This window comes from Serinus canaria, chromosome 20, assembly GCF_022539315.1.
Source record: "Serinus canaria isolate serCan28SL12 chromosome 20, serCan2020, whole genome shotgun sequence".
Classification (NCBI taxonomy): domain Eukaryota; kingdom Metazoa; phylum Chordata; class Aves; order Passeriformes; family Fringillidae; genus Serinus; species Serinus canaria.
The window spans coordinates 6688011-6705636 of record NC_066333.1 but is presented as its reverse complement, the minus strand read 5'-3'; the positions used below and the strand labels follow the sequence as shown (position 1 = coordinate 6705636).

The 17626-nt window shown below is 47.2% G+C and overlaps 2 protein-coding genes across 3 annotated transcripts; one reads left to right on the top strand and one right to left on the bottom strand.

Annotated features, from left to right (window-relative positions):
- Positions 1-342: 342 nt before the first annotated feature.
- On the top strand, positions 343-6244 carry CCNDBP1 (cyclin D1 binding protein 1). Of its 2 annotated transcripts, XM_030232519.2 has the most exons (11): positions 343-499; positions 621-680; positions 1319-1398; positions 1967-2048; positions 2364-2460; positions 2718-2791; positions 3088-3164; positions 3802-4055; positions 4441-4501; positions 5470-5516; positions 5867-6244. In XM_030232519.2, the coding sequence occupies exons 1-11, from the start codon at positions 433-435 to the stop codon at positions 5973-5975; spliced, it is 1008 nt and encodes a 335-aa protein (XP_030088379.1). In that variant the 5' UTR covers positions 343-432; the 3' UTR covers positions 5976-6244. The 2 variants fall into 2 exon arrangements, with proteins under 2 accessions (XP_030088379.1, XP_030088380.1); XM_030232520.2 differs by lacking the exons at positions 343-499; positions 621-680 and having other exon boundaries at positions 1316-1451.
- Positions 6245-6740: 496 nt separating this feature from the next.
- EPB42 (erythrocyte membrane protein band 4.2) lies at positions 6741-16531 on the bottom strand. Its single transcript, XM_009093002.4, has 13 exons — positions 16365-16531; positions 14745-14930; positions 13855-14085; positions 13148-13266; positions 12028-12150; positions 11482-11656; positions 11071-11209; positions 10585-10688; positions 10019-10261; positions 8856-9173; positions 8258-8418; positions 7883-8016; positions 6741-6996 (listed from the first exon to the last, which is right to left on the bottom strand). Exons 1-13 carry the CDS (start codon positions 16372-16374, stop codon positions 6846-6848), a joined length of 2094 nt encoding a protein of 697 aa, XP_009091250.3. The 5' UTR covers positions 16375-16531; the 3' UTR covers positions 6741-6845.
- Positions 16532-17626: the final 1095 nt, after the last annotated feature.

Below are 17626 nucleotides of genomic sequence, written 5' to 3'. Positions count from 1 at the left end.
GTTGTCTGTGGGGCAGGGCTGTCTCTATGGAGTGGAGCAGTCTCTATGGGGCAGGGCTGACTCTTGGGGTTGGCTGTGGGGCAGGGCTGTCTCTATGGAGTGGAGCAGTCTCTATGGGGCAGGGCTGACTCTTGGGGTTGGCTGTGGGGCAGGGCTGTCTCTATGGAGTGGAGCAGTCTCTGTGGGGCAGGGCTGACTCTTGGGGTTGGCTGTGGGGCGGGGCTGTCTCTATGGAGTGGGGCAGTCTCTGTGGGGCAGGGCTAACTCTTGGGGTTGTCTGTGGGGCGGGGCCGTCTCTGTGCCGCGGCGTTGTCTCTGTGCCGCGGCGTTGTGTCTGTGCGGCAGGGCCGTCTCTGTGGGGCGGGGCCGCTCCAGCCCCTCCGGGAGCGGACGTGACGCGCGTCTGGGCCGCTGCGGGGCCGCCCCGCAGCCATGGAGGCGCGGGAGCCGCTGAGGGACGTACGCGGGGCGCTGCGGGCGGTGCTGGCGCGGCTGCGAGGTGCGGACCGGGGCCGGGGCCGGGGCCGGGGCCGGGGCCGGGGCCGGGGCCGGGGCCGGGCGGGGGTCGGGCCGAGCCGGGCCGGCTCCCCGCGGGCTGAGCTATGTCTGTGCCGTTGCAGAGGGAGAGCCGAGCGAGGGCCGAGAGCCGTTCGAGCTGCCGCGCTTCTGGGACGCTCTAGGTACGGGCGGGGAGCGGCCGGGCCGGGGTTCGGGGGCAGGGGCAGGGCTGCCATCCCCGCGGGTCTCCAGCTGTGGGGTGTGCCCTGCACTCACGGAGTCGCGGAATGAGCAAGGTCGGAAGAGGGAGATCTTTAGGATCGTCAAGTCCAACCGTTAACCCAGCGGTACCTCTGTGAACCCTAAACCACGTCAGTGCCAGATCCAGCCTCCTAAACATCCCAAAGTTAGTGACTCCACCGCCGCCCAGGCCAGCCTGTTCCAGTGCCTGACCACCCTAACTCTGGTCACCAGACACTCCAGGGTGTGGCAAAGCTAAGGCCGGTATTGAACCGTTCACACAAGGTTTATAAAGAGCTCTGTTAAAGCCTCCTGGCACATACTGGTGAGCAGGTCATGAACCAGGATGCAGACTGGGGTTCTGGCTATCGCTACCAGCCAAGTGAGGAAAAGCCACAGGACACGAGCAATGTATGGCACAAATGCAGCAGGGAGTTTTTCTTTGTACTGGGGTTTAGTTTATACGTTTGTTATAGCTTGGGTGTAATGGTAAGCAAGTAATAAAATCATTAAGCTGCTCTGTTCTTTTATCTTGTACCTGAGTCACTTTCTCTTTTGCTTCTCCTGGATTTTTTTTTAGGTCAGACATTCCAAGTAGCATCACAGGAAGCTACAAAGCTGAGTCTGGCATTCTCAAGGCCTCCACTACCTTCTGCAGAGGTGAGAGGAAGCCTTGACAGACTATGAAATTGCAGTGTGTTTGCAAGCTTCAGGTATTTATTGGTTCATTTGACTAAATGGGCTGTGTACTGTAGAGTGTATTACTGTAATCCAAGAACTGCCCAGAGGGCAAATTTCTCTAAGGTAGGGAGATATACTAAATAAAAATGTTCTTATATTCTTTCAGAGCTACAGCTCATTGCTGATAGAGACAGATTATTGGAGAATACAGACCTTAGGTTTAACAAAGAATTTGCAATATTTTTGCTCTCAGTTGAGAGAAGTTTATCACACAGGTGTTCAGAAGAGAGGAAAAAAAAAGATCATTATTCTGAACTGAAGGTCTAAGTTACTTTTTCTTCTCTGATGCATGACCACCACACCAGGAAGTGTTTTGTTAGTAAATCATGAGGCAGGTTAAGATGCATACACCTTCCTTATGGTGCCTTCTTCTCGTGCTGTATTTGTTTACTCAGAGCAGTCTGAAGGCCAGTGATTGCTTGTGAGGATTATAAATGTGCTGCCGCTGTGTGTTCCATGAGTGATCCTTTTGCCTCTCCATTTTCAGAACTGCCGGAAGCTGAGTGAGGATGTCCAAAATGCCATTCTTGCAGTTGCCACAGTGTACTACTGGCTACCCAAGGGCCAAGGTGAGCTAGTGACAGCAAGGCAGTCACCACTGTATAGGATGGGGGTTCTTTCACCACCACTCTAGAGAGAAACACAGTGTTTCAGAGCCTAATGAAGTCTGGTATCAGCAAGTTTTTATTAGCATGATTTCCCATTATCAGCTGTTCTGTAGACTTTGAACGTGTTTATGAATGAGGTACTTGTCTGTCACTTGTAACTTCATTTATATAGTGTATCCACACAAACAGAGCAGTCTGTGTGTTCATCTTCAGCCCTCGCTCTCTGTCAGTGCTGACTTTGTGCCAACTTTCTTGCTCTTTCTCAATCTCTCCCAGGTACTACTCTTCGGAAGATGGTTCGAGACGCTACCACTGAAGTAGTGGAAGGGATGATCCAGCTCACAGACACAATTCTCAATGCCCCAGTGGAGAGGTTGTCATTTTCAATTGCATGGTTCTGTGATAATTTTTGGGAAAAAAGGCAAGAAAAAGTTACAAGTATACTTGTTAGGAGGCAGTAAGGGCTTTACACAGACATGGCATCCTAGTGACAGGCTGGTTGGTGACATCTTTGCCGCAGAGCTTTTGCTGGTGTTTATCATCTTTGGTGCAGAAAATTAAACAAACCACAGTCTAGCCTAGTGTTGTTATTGACTCTGACCTTGAGGGTTTTGTTTTGTTTTGTTTCAGCTTGTCTCAGGAACAGCTGATATCAACTGGAGGTGTGTGGGAGGCCTGTGAGCAAGTGTCTAACCTGCCACGAGGTGAGTATTGTACATGCAGAGCAACAGCTCTAGGATCTATTGTCTTGGAATAGCAATAGCTTTTGCAAGGCATTCCAGCTGGTACAATAAAAGCTGAATGGAGAATAACTCAAAAACTTGACGGGTTTTGAAATGTATAAGCTTGGAAATCAGGTCAGATTCTTTGCCTGACAACAGTGCAGCTCTGAGCTCTGCAAGAAGCTTGGTCCTGAAGAGATTGCAAGCCTAGATGGAGGTTGTTGCAAACTGATTTGAAACAGTGGGGTGCCACAGTTTTCATCCTTTTGCTTTTGCAGATAACCAGGCAGCAGTTGTGTCGGCTCTGGCTGCATCTCTAGGTGTGGTCAAGGATGCTGTGGAGGAGATGGAACAGGTAAGGAAGCCCCTAAGCCCTAGAGGGACCTGCAGTGCTGGATTCATAGGCTCAGAATATTCTGAATTGGAAGTGATACACAAGGATCATCAAGTCCGGCTCCTGGTCCTGCACAGGACAACCCAAACAATCCCACCCTGTGCCTGAGAGCTGTCCAAATGCTTCTTGAACTCTGGCAGGTTTGGGGCTGTGACCACTTCTCTGGAGAGCCTGTTCCAGTGCCCAGCCACCCTCTAGGGTGGTTCAGTGATAGAACATAGGAATTATTGGAATTATTTTACATACAGGCTTTAATATAATTTGCTCCAACATGACACAGATTGTTGTTTTTATGCATGAATTTTAATGAGTTTTTATTCTCAAGCCTGGTTTCTTTTTATAAGATTTTCATAAAGACATGTCCTGAATTGGGAATGGGGGAGGCAATTTAGGATCATGTAAGAATTCACCAGGTTCTTGCTGTTTGCACTCTTAGAGTGGTTGATTAGTTTTTCTTAATCCAATCGTTTTAGCATTAACCAACTGTGATTTCTCCGTTAATTATTTTTATGATGTCTAGATTGTGGTTTCCCTTTGCTCCTGGCTATTGCTGGAATTGATGTTAGGCTCTGGGTTTTCAGTGCCTCTGTTTTCTCAGGCACTGGTGGAAGGGCAGGATCCCTATGGGGACATCATGGAAGATGAAGAGCTGGGCTTTCGGGGCAACAGGGACACATATTGGTCAGAGGCTGACAGGCAGCTGCTCAGCTCCTGCATGGGACTGATGAAGGCTTCTAAAGCTTGCCTGAAGAAGGTCTTGGCTGCAGCGAAGGCCAATGGCAAAGCTGATTCTCCAGAGCACATTGCACAGCTGGATGACCTGGCAGACATTGCTAATGAGATCAGCCCAAGGTAAGCAGGGTTCTCCCCATGCTGCTTTTCCCTCTAGAGCAGTCCTGGTCTTTCTTTGAGGCTTTGAGTGAGGAGTAGGAAGAACCTCTGTGATACTGGAGCTGTGAGGAGGTGGTGGACACAGATATAGTGGGAAGGCTCTTAAGCTGTTGAGGGTTATGTAGGTCAGGAGAGAAGCATAGGGGATGGAGCTGTGACCACATCTCACTCCACAGTGAGAGGCACACACAGGTGACTGAGAGGGCAGTGGGAAGCATCCCATAGGTACAGCTGACATCTCACTGTTGTTCCTGACCTGCATTCAGGATTGGGGCAGGCTTTGACCAGGGTGTGTGAGTTGTGCTATCAGAACATTCCTTCCTTGCTCCCCTCTTTTCTGTTCCAGTGTGGATGAGCTGGCACTGAGCATGTACCCACCTGTGAACCCGTTGGCTGTGCGACTTAACGTGAGTATCTGCAGTCCTGATAGCTCAGTGCCTGAGCATCTGCACCTGGGACAGTGGCCTGGCTCTAGGGAATGGGAAGAAATCAGATTGGAGAGGTTGTGTGACTTCAGGGAGAAATGGGTGCTAGTGGCTGCCTCAGTAATAATTTCTTAGGGATGAAGAGTGCCCTTTGTTCTTGCACACTTAACTTCCTTCAGGTGGACACACAATCTGCATCTGTACTTCTTTAAGGGTACTTAAAACTTCAGCTCTGAACTATAATCCACAGAGATCTGCAGTGATAGAACCTCAGGAAAGTGATGTCTAAGGCTGCCTAGGTACTGTAGATGTACTTCCTTTCTTGGGTAGTGCAGTCTTGCTCAAATAAAGCTGTCTTTGAAATGAAAAACTCTTACAGTGAGTGTATTTAAGCACTGAAACAAGCTGCTTGGAGAAGCAGTGGAGTCTGCATCTTTGGCAACGCTCAAAACTTGACGGGGCAACGCTCTGGCAACCTGACTGAACTTAGAAACATCCCTTGCATCATAAATCAAGTACAAATCTCCTTGTATCTGGGATTTTTTTATTCTTAATCATGGTTTCCTGCCTTTGGCCAGTGGCTTGATTTTTATTTTTTCTTTTTAATAAAAAAGAATTACTTAATATCATATTGCATTAAAATCACTCACTTTCAACTTTGTACTTTAATATCAGTTACTAATTTCTAATAGGCTTTTTTTTTTCTAAAAAAGCATTTTAATGTATGCTTTAAAAAACAGGTTTTTTTTACCTGTCACAGCCAGGAGCAGGTTGGGAGGCACTTCGAGCATGGCAGTGATGGATAACTTCATTCTGCATCAGGATCCATGGCAGTTTTATTAATTCTTGGCTTTTGTGCATCCCTCTAGTCCTCTCTATTTTCCAGTACTGTTCAGACCCTCCTTTTCCTCTCATTTGGCTCACCTTGTTTCCCTTTTGTTTCTCTCTAGGCTGCTAAATTGGCCTCAGTATTAACGAAAGTCTTAGAGATTGCAAAGTGAGTATGAGCTACAGTTTTGTGTGTGTTCCCTGCTATGGAGCGTGATGCCTTTCTGCCTCATGTCAAAGATGACTCATTTCTAGACAGTAGATGCTGGCATTTCAGAGCAATGATGATGTTATCTGTTCACAAAGGGATGGGAGTGAGAAAAGATGCTAGGGAGTGCTTCCCTTGTTTTGGGTTTGGGACTGCAGACATGAGTGTGGGCTCTTCCTTGCTCAAAGCCCTCTGGGGCTAGGGTAGCCCTGTTTTACTGCAGGTTATTCAGAGCTTCACAATACCCCTGTGTTGTCTGGATGCATAATACACCAGGAGGCTTCCCTAATGCATTTCCTCCACTTTTGCAGGACAAGCCATGTATGTCCACCATCAGAGGAAGGCTGGGTGCAGTTTCTAACTGGTGCAGTAGATCACAACATGAACAAAGTCAAGAACTTCACACAGGGTCAGCTTTAACTCTTCTGTGCTGCTGCCGCTGGCTCTGGCATCTGCATTTCCAGTGAACTTTGCTGTTCTTTGGCTGTTTGGAAAATGATGAGAACAATGTAGGAGGGAACTTCACTGCTGCTTGGAAGAACTTCTCCAGAAGTTGCCCTTTGCCATGGCAAAGGTGTCATTTTGCTTGGATTCTTGGGATGATGCAGTGCTGCTTCTGAACGTGCCCCATTCTTTGGACATTACAACTACTGTGGGGTTCAGAGAAAAATAAAATATTGCTAGATTTACATTAGTTGTTTTATCTGTCTTCAGAGAACAAAGGACATATACAGAATGAAAGGGTCTCGCTTCTTTCGCAAGCAGCCCAGTGAATAATTATAAAATGTTCTGCACTGCTGCTATTTCCTGTCTATTTCCTGTTCACTGTCTTAGAGACCAGTGAACGAGCTTTCTCTTATTTTCTCAGCAGCAGAAAATATTGTTTACTACCTTACCAATGTCAAGGATCTACAGGGGGAGATATCCCCCTAAATATATATATATCCCTAGAGATGTGCTGCATCTATCATCACTTTAAAGTTCCAGGATACCCTTTACTTTGTCACAGGTAGGGCAGAAGTCTTAAGCACTAGTGGGCTCAGCACAGGTGTGGTGAGAACTGCAATGTCTGCTTCAGCATTCAGCCCATCTTTGTCACAGTGAGGCTCAACTTCTAAAACTGCAGAGTAGACATAGTGGCAGATGGGAGAGAGTTGAGTTTGTGCAAATAATCAAAATCAGACATGGTTTTAAATAGAACTTTTATTAAACTGTTAACATCTCTGCTTGCCAATGATCAGGGCACAGATCACAGCCACTCTTTTTGTAAGGACCTGTTCTGAGCTGGCCTCAGGCAGCTGCAATGTTGGTGGTTCTATAACTCTTCAGGTTCTGGAGCTGGAGGCAGGTAAGACGTGCAGTGAGTCTTCTGGGCCCTGCTTGGGTAGGGGTGAATGGGATTTCCAGCTCTTGAGTGCTTTTAGCTTGCACAGAGCCCAACCTGAAAGGAGAGAAGGGATTGTACAGCAGTCACCCTCTTTGTGTTTTTATTTTCCTGTGTCTGGGATCTGCATTAGCTAGACAGGAATGTGGTGCCAAAACGGAAGGGAAAAAAAGAAATAGAAGAAAGCTGGCAGTTACTTGAGCTACCACAGTGAAATTGTCATCTAACAGTAGTTTGGGAGGGAGATAGGACAGGAGAGTTGAAACCCTCCATGGAGACATCTAAGGGGACTTTGTCCTAATGCAGCTTCTTGAGACAAACGTGGGGTGTTGGTCATGTGAAGGGGAGCATGCCCCTTTGGTGGCTCTTGGCTAAGTCACATTTGCCTGGTTCTTCAGTGGAGAAGGGGAAGACACCACAGTCTGTTGTTTACAGTGGGTAATGGATGGAAAGATGTCAAACAGTACAGTTTTATTCCACTTAAGGATGTTCAAGTTGCTCACTAGAAAGTAATTGATTTTTCAACAGCAAATAAATTTCATAGCTCATTTCAGTGATCTCTAACTTTGTCTTATTTCATGTGTGTTTCTAAGTCTTGTGGCATTTCTCTGGTTATCCTTTTTGTTGGCAGGAGGTTTTCCTTTTGCTGTCTATGCCTTTGATGTTGAAGCTTTCATAGATTCCATATAGGCTTCAACTTGGGTATTACACATCTGTTGAAAGTTCTCTTAGCTGGCTTTTCTCCTTTTCAGTGTGAAAATCATCTGTATTATCTGTAAATAAAGGATGGGATGCTTGGAGCTTTCATGCCATAATGATATCTTCCTGCCATGTTGTTGCCTGGTTATTTTTGAGGACAGCCTTTCCTGTGCAAGGATTTCTCTTGCTTGTGTTGTGTCTCTTTTTCCATTTGCTGATCTTGGAACAGTCAGTTTGCACTTACCTGTAATTCCTTTGTCTGTAAATGAGCCCTCGCCCTATGACTGCTATCACACACTGCTCCAGGGGCTCCATGAGGGGGTTCTGGAGGCTGATCTTTGCTGTGCTTGGCTCATACTGGACCATGTTTTCTGGGAACTGTTAAAAGAAGCAAATGAGCTGAAACTGAGAGAAGAAAATATATTCTTCTCTGATTAAAGGGAGATGTGTGATTTTTCAGTGCCTGAGGTCCCATTTGCCAGAAGAGGCAAAGTCCAGCTTAATTTCTTCTGCTCTGCTTTCTCAGAGAGCCCCTGAACCAGCAGAATTGTTTTACTGCTTATGACTGTAAAAGCTGTTTTCTCCCCACTGCAGTGGCAGAATGGCAGCCCAGTCTTACCTCAATGGTGAGAGGGGAATCACCAAGGCTGATTTCTTCCTGTGCCAGGTACATGTAGGAAGAGTCCTCATCTCTCAGCACAGCAGTCACCCTGAGCAGGTGGTTCTCCCCCAGCTCTTTTCCAAACCATGTGTAAGGCACAGAGACCTTCAAGGTATTGACTGGAACAGAGTGGGAAAGTAACAGTGATGGGTGCAGTCTGATCTTTCTCTGAATGACACCTAGGAGTGTTCAGTGCCCAACACTGTACTAAAAGCTGCAGCATTTAAATGCTTAAGAGACCTCTAGTGGATTTCCAGATTGGAAATCTCTAAGGTGATATTGCCAAAGTGTTTTATTTCACAGAATGGGGGAGGTTGGAATGGACAATAGTGGGTTATCTGGTCCAACCTCCCTGCCCAAGCAGGGTCATCCCAGGGCACAGGATTATATCCAGTCAGGTCTGGAATATCTCCCATTAGGGAGACTCCACAATCTCTGGGAAATCACCTAGAATGAACTATTCAGCCAACCTTTTGTAAACCTAGGGCTAGGAGAATTTTTCTGAAATGAGAGCACTAGAGGACTTTTCTAGCCATGCACCCAGGAGAGGCCTTACCTGAATTGCTGTGGAGGTTAAAATGAAACTCTTCTTTCCAAAGCTGGGCAATGGGCACACCATTGTAATGCAGAGCCTGGATCCCAACTACCAGATGAGTAGCCTTTTCTCTATCACTGTGGTTAAACACTTCAGTGGAAAGTGTCATATCTTGTCCCAATTGCAAAGAACTACTTGACTGGAAGTGGATGAAAAGGTTGACTGGCTCTTCCAGAGCAGTAGGAATGAAGATAAACTGTGTGCTGCTGCTGCTGGTTGTCTCAAGTTCCTTCATATTTCTGTAGGCTTTGTCAAGTACTTTTTTTTCCTGGAGAGAACCTGTCACAAAAAAAAAAAAAAAAAAAATGGAAGCACATACTTTGGTTCTCTTTCCTGTTTACTAGTGAGAAGCAGCAGGAGAATAGCATTGATTTCTCCTGGTAGAACTCTAGGTAACTGTTTCTAAGAGCACAGAGAGATATCCTTTTGTGCTTCTGGTTGGATTGTTTGAAAGCTTCAGCTGTCAGGATAGTCATTGGATGTGCCTGACAGATTCTACTTGGCAATAATTGTCACAGTTTTTATAACACCTTGGTGCTAGCCACTCTCAGAGTAGAGGAGACAGTGCTTTTTGTTGCTGTAGCTAAGGCACAGTTCCATGCTCTCATGTGTTGAGAAGTTGCAGTTGTCTCCTGCAGCCATGGAGACAAGAAGCCCCAGGTTAAGATGGAGTTTTATGGCTTGAGCAAACCACTCAGATTCTGAAGGGGAGCTGCTTGTTGAGGCAGAGATTTAGGCAGGATCTGAGAGCACAACAGTCCTTTTCACAAAGCTGCAGTCTGAAATACATCTATCCATATTTATATTACAGAGGTAATGGGAGGTGCATGCACAGAGTGTAGAGATGACAGAAATCAGAAAAGGTTTTCCAGACATGAAAGTGCCTGGTGAACAAACACCTGGTCTTCCAGAGACCTTAATGCCATTAAGCAGGGTGAAGTTTGGGTGATGACCTCTGCTTTGGCTCTGTAGACAGAGAGAATCAGGTGTTCTAGTGCCACCAAAGCAGGGCAAGTAGTGAGAAGTGGATGACCCTGGTGCTCTGGTTTTGCTCTGCTCTGGTCTTTTACTCCTGGTCTGTAATAGTGACAGGGAATGTGCTCAGCCCCATGCCTGCCCCATACCTTCAGGATATTTGTAGTTTTGTGTGATGTCCTCACAGCGCTCACTGCCCACACTCTTGGTACTGATGTTGTTACCAGTGTATTTAGTGCCACCAAAAGCTGGCTTGAGAGTGTCATCTGCTTTGTGTATCCACACATGACACTTGGCATTGATGGCAGCAAAGAAGTAGCAGACATCATAATCAACTTGTGTGTCCCCTTCCTTGATGGCATGAACAGGGGCTGGCCCACAGAAGGATAGACCTGAAGAAAAAATGTGGTTCAGTTTATATTCAGATGCTTTCCCATCTAAATCCATCCCTAGTTTAGACCCATACTGGTGAAATATTTAGTTTAGGAGGCCATTAGGAAGCAGTGATAGAACTCTTAGAGCTACATGAGCTGCACAAACCAAACAGATAAATAATAGTTTTGTGCCTAAAGTCAACAGGGTGAGTTCCTGTCTTTTTGCATCTTTCCACTGCAAGATGGGAAAGGAGGAATATTGAACAGCTTTATTTGCCCCTGCTTCACTTCTCCTTGCTCTTGCTCAAGCAAGATATCTTACCCTTGCTCTGATATCTTACCCTTGCTTTTCTCCTGGCAGGTGGCATCCAGTGCCTGCCACCCACTGTACTCTGGTGACAAGTCTGAACGAGCCATCCAGCATTCATTCCAAACGTGGAAGGTCCTGCAAGAGGCAACAGCATGAGCTTATATCCAGGGCCTGAGCCCTGAGTACAGTAAAGTTTTGCCAAACCACAGCCAGTTAATGCTCCCTTGAGGGAGTTCAGTTCATATTGAGAAGAGCAGAGATGTGTATGGAGAAACAAGTGGAGTTTCTCCAGCTGGACTGGGCTATCACTCTTCCTTTGTGGGCTCTAGAAACAGGGCACTCTTGAGGTTGCAGCAATTTATCAGGAACAAGTCTTGTAGACAGGATCTCAGCTGAGCTGTCTGCTGTCACCTCCTTGCAGCTGTTTCACCTCTTTCCTTTCCCCTGAGTTTCATTTCCCACATCCAATTATTGTCTCAAATTCTTGTTGGGGCCCTGCCCTGCCATGTGTTCTTACCAGACACGAGCACTCTTGTCCTGTGTCAGCAGTGCCCCATCTTCATCATAATACTCATCCACACTCAGGCTGCTCTTGGTGTTGTGAGCCCAGGTAAAGCCAGTGACCACCCTGGTGGGAATTCCCAGGCACCTCAGAACTGTGCAGAAGAGAGAGCTGTGAATCAGCTGTGCACCCTGCCCTGAGGGTGCCTCTGCTGATAGATGTAGAGCCTCTTCTGGTGCTAGGCCTGTTAGGAATTGCTGTTTGGACTTTGCAAAAGGCTTTCCTCCCTCAGGAAATAAAATTTCACATGTTCATTCAGTGACTGGATGTGCTGATACTCTTATCTCGAAGGCAGTGATGCTGAGTGTTGAGGAAGCTGAAGATGTGCCCCTGCCCTGAGGATGAGAGGCTGTAGCAGCACTGTACCTGAGCACAGGACTGCAGCAAACACCCAGCACCTCCCGGAGCGCACGGGCTGGAATTTGGAAGCAATCCACTGCTGGAGGATGGGGCTGCTTCCCAGCCACTTGGAAGGGGGTGTCCCATTATGGTGTTGCCCAGGCTCATATTCTGTCAGGCTTCTAAGCTCACTGCAGTTCAGCTGCAGAGAAGGAGGAGAGAAAGATGTATTAAGGAATTGCCTCTCTTTGGTAGGTCCATCTGATCCTGTTTGTGGAAGCTGATCCCAAAGCAGATGAAACCAAGAGGACTTTTTTTTTGTGCCAAGCATGAATGTCGTGGTTGAGCAGAACAGGGGCAGCAGTCCCCTCTGAGATTTGTTCAGTAAATGCCCTTTCACTGCTAAGAACCTCATGCAGCACTGCATGTCTGCTGAGGGACTATCAGGACAGGCAGGGGATGGGCAGGAGGTGTTGTTTGGAACAGGATTCCTCTTTCGTCAGTGGTTTGGCCTGACCTGGGGCTGAGAAGGTGCCCCCTGCTCGGGTCAGGGCTGCTCTGTGCCCTCCTTACCATGGCAGCAGCTGCTCTGCAGATGTGGACGGGGTTTTTGCGCAGGGCAGGATCCTTTTCTCTTTGGAAGTGCTCCCCCAGAGCCAGCAGAGTGAAGCAGATGTCAACCATATCCTCCTCAAACTGAAACAAGAAGACATCACTTCAGGAGATTCTCCAAGAACTTTTGTTCTCTTGAGTCCCTAGGAGGGTTTGTGAGTGTGCAGATTGTTTGTCCCTTTCTGCTGATGGTTTTAGGTAAATGGGCTGTGAAGGAGGGCTCCAGGCAGAGATTTGCAGGGGGAGCTGAGGACAGACCTCCAACTTTACTGAAGGTGGGAAATGCATCAGCATGATACTGTGTTCTCTGATTGAGGGAAATTGATGCTTTTCTATAGGGGGATAGAATATAAGAAAATAAAGATAGTGTAGAAAGTAATATTACCCCTAAGGAGTTGCAGCTGGGCCAATTAGCAAAGATTAGGAACAGGCCTGACTTTAACAGGCCACAGCTGTGAGCAGTGAGAAGAAGAGTGCTATGAAAGAGTGGGGTGGCTGGGTTAGAAGGGAACTGCAGTCACTTGGCTGCTTTGTGAAGAAGAAAGAGTCAGTGCTCTGAGGAGCTGCCCATGAGGAAACGCCAAGGAAGTATGGAGCTTTTGAGATAAGGAGACAACAGTATGGAACCCCTGCAATAAGATAACAACACTTTTCTGGAGCACTCTCTAGGTTGTCACAGAGATACTTTTATGATCTGCTGGCACAAAAGTGAAATAATCCCTGGCTGTGTCAGATGGCCTTAGACAAGCAGAAAGATCTTCTTGTCCTCACTTTATCTGTTAGATAGAGACAGTAATATTGAGCTTTCATACTTGTTGATGAAAGGGAGGCACACAGAGCTCAGATACAGATCAATGCATTCCTTTACAGAGGACAGCCTGAGAAGGAAGCTAAAATTACATGTGCTGGGTTATAGGACTTCATACACAGGTCCCTGTTCTCCTGCACAGGAGGCAGTGGGTGCAGAGAACATGGAGATGAGTAGAACTCTTTGTCAGAGCATCCTGTTCACACCAGCTTTATGCACCTTTCCTGTGCTGGGGTTGGAAGAGAGCACAGACATACTGGACTTCTTTCTTACCTGACTGAAGTCCCAGGGTTGGGCTAGGATTGCATTTTCAGTCCCCTGGTAGATGATGCCATCTTGGTTTAAGATGTACTCCTGCCGCTGTGCCTCATTAGGCAGGAACACCTCATCATCTAGATTAGAGAAAAACAGCATCAGGAAGAAAGCATTGCTGGTCTCAGGTGCACTTGCATCTCTCATGCATCAGCAGATTCCACTGTGGTTTGGCAGTCCCTGGCATTCTGCCCTGAAAAAAACCACAGACTGTAAATCAGACAGGAAAGAAGAATTTCATTGTCATCTCCACTGCCTTGTCCAAAAAGTTCCTCTGGGCCCAGGCTGTTGCATTGGCTGGCTCTTCTTCTCTCCTGGCTGATAACTTCTAATATGAAGAAAGATACAGTGGCCTTAACCAGACCAATTACAATCTTGACTCATCCTAAAATCTCTATTATAGGAAACACTTAAACATTTTTCCCTTAGCAGAAGGACAGGACTCTTGCAGGGGAATACTCCAGGGAAGAGACAGAAGTGCTGAGGCAGGAAACTTTGGGCTTTATGAGCCCCTACCTCTCTCCTGAGGTGCTGTGGGGAGCAAGGCAGGAGTGGAAGGAGCACTGGGTGAGTCAGCCCCAGCCTCCCTCCATGGAGGCAGTGTCACAGCTCCAAAGTGTTTTTTGTGTGGCTGATCCCAGCCTGCCTTTCTGTTTCTGACCACCTACCTCGGCACCAGGGGTTAAAGAGGAGGGTGAAGTTGCCCAGGAGCTGAGGGGATTTGGAGGCACGTAAAAGCAGAGTGTACTGGCCAATGGGGGCACTGGCAGGTGTGTTCACACACAGGGTCCAGAAGTTTGGGTCTTGTTCCTCCACTGCTGCACTCCACTGCTTCTGGTCTCCCAGGCTGGAGATGGGAAATTCAGCCTGGATTTCATCTGCTTTGGAAGAATGTGCTCCTGCAGACAAAGAAATCTGGTTGTGTTTATTCCAAACATTGTTTGTTTCTCACCTGTGCAGACTGCAGGGACCTTGTCCATCTCTGGAACCATAGCTCTCCTTGTGAGAGGGCCGTGACCCTTTAGCACCTTAATGCCCACTGAGCATTGCTAAGGTCAGTAATGCACTCAGGCCTCCATGCTTGAAAGTGAGATGTGCTTTCCATGGATTTGTAGAAACCAGGAATGGCCAGAATGGTGCAGCCCTGCTGTTCCTGTGGAATTTAGTGCCTTGTAACAGAAGTCACAGCCCAGTGCTCACAATATGGTGAAACAAGCTGGGGCTGAAAGCTGCTGCCCTTCTCAGGGGTCTCACTAGAAAACACTCTAACAAAAAAAAACCCTGTGACAGGCCAGCTAGGTCTGAACATTCCTAACCCCAAAAGCCAGAAAAGATCCCAGGAGTATTTTGCAATGGTGGAATAGTGATTCTGTCTTGGTTATTGTTTCCAGTCTCTTCTGGAAGGGATCTGGTTGTGACCCTGCAGCAGCAGGAGACTCCGCTTTGCCTCACATCTAAATTTGGCCCCCTGCCCAGCTCTGGAGATGGCTTTTGCCCCCAGCTCTGCTCTTCAGGTGAGTGGAGGAGCAGAGCTCTGGCAGGTTTGTAATGGCATTACCTGTCTGTACGATGAGGAAGGTCCTCTTCATCTGCTTCAGGTAGTTGTGTATGGGAGCTGAGAAGCTCACAGTGATGGTGAATGGCTGTCCCCGCCTCACTATGAGCCTTTTAGTGCTGATTTCTTCTGTGTGGTGGCTTTTGTTATTCTCTGGGATCATGAAATCACATTTTTGGATGCTCAGACCTGTAGTATGAGAAGATACAGAATGAGTGTGGGGCTGTGAGCTGGCTGCAGGTGGGCCCTGAGCCACATAGGACACACAAGCAGCTGGTTGGGTGTTTCTCCACTCAGACATTCTCCCCCTGACTTTGAGACTTTCTATCCAGTAATGGTTGGGACTTCACTCTGAGCTTGAGTGACTCTTGGGCTGCCTTTGCTTGTACCTGACATCACTGAGTGCAACCTTCACTGCTGGTTCAAATGCACAGCTGGATCAAACACCAGTTTTCCTACTTTGTACCACATCAGCTGACAATGCCATGCAGGAGACAGGAAAGATCCTCCTCCTTCGCCTCCTGTCTCCTGCACGGGCTTTATGCACATCATATGTGCTTCTGCTGTGCACCAGAAGACAGAAAAAAATTGTCACAATTTCAAGCACCCGGTGACTCCCTGTTTTATCTCAGCCTTGGGATCATCCTGACCTTATTTGCCTCTTTGGCTTGTAGCCCATCACTAAGATCCTTGGCCCTGTGGGTTGTAACTGCTGCCCCTTATGTGACACATGCTGTCACCCACCTCCCCTTGCTGACCCATGCTTCTCCTGCTCTTCCAGCTAAAAAAATTAAAATCCATAGAGCATTTCTCTGCTATCTAAATTGATTGCTTTTGTGCTAAAGCCAGAACTGCTCTCTTTGCAGATTTCTCTGCTCTGCTCCCTCCTGATGTCTTGTCCTGTCTTGTCCTCTGCATTGATACCTTCTCCCACTGTGGTTGTCCCTTCTGGGTTTGCTGGGGACTCTTACTGGATTGTGTGCTTTGTTTCTCTTTTCCCCATATAAATTTTTTCCATGTGATGTTTTCAGTGAAAGATTCTGGTCTGGATTTCAAATCCCCTCATGGCTGTCCCAGTTCAGGCCTTATGGAGCCAGCTCTGACCTCGTCTGTTTTCTTCTCTGTGATGAAGATGTCTGTCCTGTCTTGTGGAACAATGAGTGATGTGGAGTCTGGCTCCCTCTCCATCATATGACTTTTCATGGGTCTTACTGTCACTTTCTTCAAGGTTGCCTGGAACCTTGTTTCCCTGCTCCAGGGGCTCAAACACTTGGTCATCTCTCTGTTTAAGTTGTGTAGTCTCCTTAATTCCTCCCACCCCCTCATTCCCTGTGCTGAGGATTCACTTACCTTTGCTTCCAAACCCTCACCTGTCTGCCTTAGCTGCTCCTTGCTGCTTCTCAGACTCCTCTCAGGCACCAATACCACCTTTTAATCCTGAGCCTTTTTGTGCAGTGTGCCATGCAGGCTGAGCTCCCTAAGCCTTTAGAGCTCTTGGCTCCTGCCCTGCAAGCTCAGCTCTTCCACAAGCCTCATGAACACTGTCCTGGAGCAAGAACAGTTGTCTCTTCCTGACACACAGCTGGCAAATGCTTGGAACTAACAAAAATGATTTTTGCTTACCTTGGCCCATGGCTGGTTCTGGGTACCATGAAAATATTCAGCTTCTGCTTGCTCTGGTGGGCAGGGGCTCCTTCCTCCAGCTGTCTTTAAAACTGTCCTCTTGCAGAGTTGTTTGCTTGGTTTCTTTGTACAGGGTGGGACGTGGTGTTGCCACCTTCCCAGCTTATCTGGTGTGCAGATGTTGAGGACTCTTTTATCTCTCAGACCACACTGGAGACAGGCTACAGACGAGGTCAAGTTCCACAGCAGGCTGTGAAGCATTTAGAGACAGCCAGTGACAATTCCTTCCAGGAGCTGTGCACTGGGGAGCCCAGAATAGGAAATGCAAGTCTTAATGTGGCTCTGAGCAATGCACAGAGTGCACTCCCAGTGTAAGTCTTGGAGAGCTGCTCTCCAACATTGACCCCAAGCTATTTAGATCCTAAACCCTTCAAAGAGTTCAAAAAGGTAGTCAGTGCATGCATTGCTCTTGTGCCTAATTCAGAAAAGTGAAACCCCTTAAAAATGAGAAAATGTGTTAAAAGAAACAACTGAATTTGTGTAGCTTAATGCAGATTATTTAAAAATGTGCTGGAGACTTGGACTAAATATATTCTTAAAGCTGCTGTAATATAAAAGGAACATCACTGGATTGATAATAATTGGTCAAAAGATAAGAAATAAGGTATCAGAAATTAACAGCTTTCACTGTGGAGTGAGCCATCAATAGTTTTGCAGAAATTTATCATCTCCAACAAACTCAAAAATAATTTAGGAAGTTGATTACATAATATAGTCCAGTGAGTCTGGGGGTTTTCTGAGTATTTCTTTATTGAACTTTACAATTGTTTGCTTATCTGTGTCATTTAAGCTAGAAACAAACTCTCTTGAGTTTTAGGTTTTTTCAGCATAGCCTTAACAGTTTGGATTCACTTTTACAGAATGACTGCAGAGTGGCTGAGGTTGGCAGGGACCTCAGAGGTCATCTTGTCCAAGCTCCTGCTCAAGCAGGGTCACCAAGAGCTGCTGCTCACCTCTTGCAGTGACGAGCCCAGCCCTGGGCACAGCACTCAGGTGTGGCCTCAGCAGGGCTGCCTCAGGCAGGAATCAGCTCCCCTGACCTGCTGGCAATGCTTTACCTGAGGCAGCCCAGGAGATTGTTCCCTGCTTTGTGACAAGGGCACGCTCCTGCCTTGTATGAGCTTTGACTGCTCTGACTTTATTACAAAGCCTGGAGGTCACCAGATTTGCAGAAGATGGGAACACTAAGAAGAATATTGAGA

Bases quoted from the DNA above. Each gene is read 5' to 3' on its own strand.
- CCNDBP1 (XM_030232519.2), top strand. From the start codon at position 433: ATGGAGGCGCGGGAGCCGCTGAGGGACGTACGCGGGGCGCTGCGGGCG. The intron at 500-620 runs GTGCGGACCGGG...GTGCCGTTGCAG, and splicing joins GGTGCTGGCGCGGCTGCGAG to AGGGAGAGCCGAGCGAGGGC. The intron at 4,502-5,469 runs GTGAGTATCTGC...GTTTCTCTCTAG, and splicing joins CGTTGGCTGTGCGACTTAAC to GCTGCTAAATTGGCCTCAGT.
- EPB42 (XM_009093002.4), bottom strand. The intron at 12,151-13,147 runs GTAAGAAAGAAG...TTCTTGTTTCAG, and splicing joins AACCCTGGGACTTCAGTCAG to TTTGAGGAGGATATGGTTGA. The intron at 9,174-10,018 runs GTATGGGGCAGG...TTTTTGTGACAG, and splicing joins AAACTACAAATATCCTGAAG to GTTCTCTCCAGGAAAAAAAA.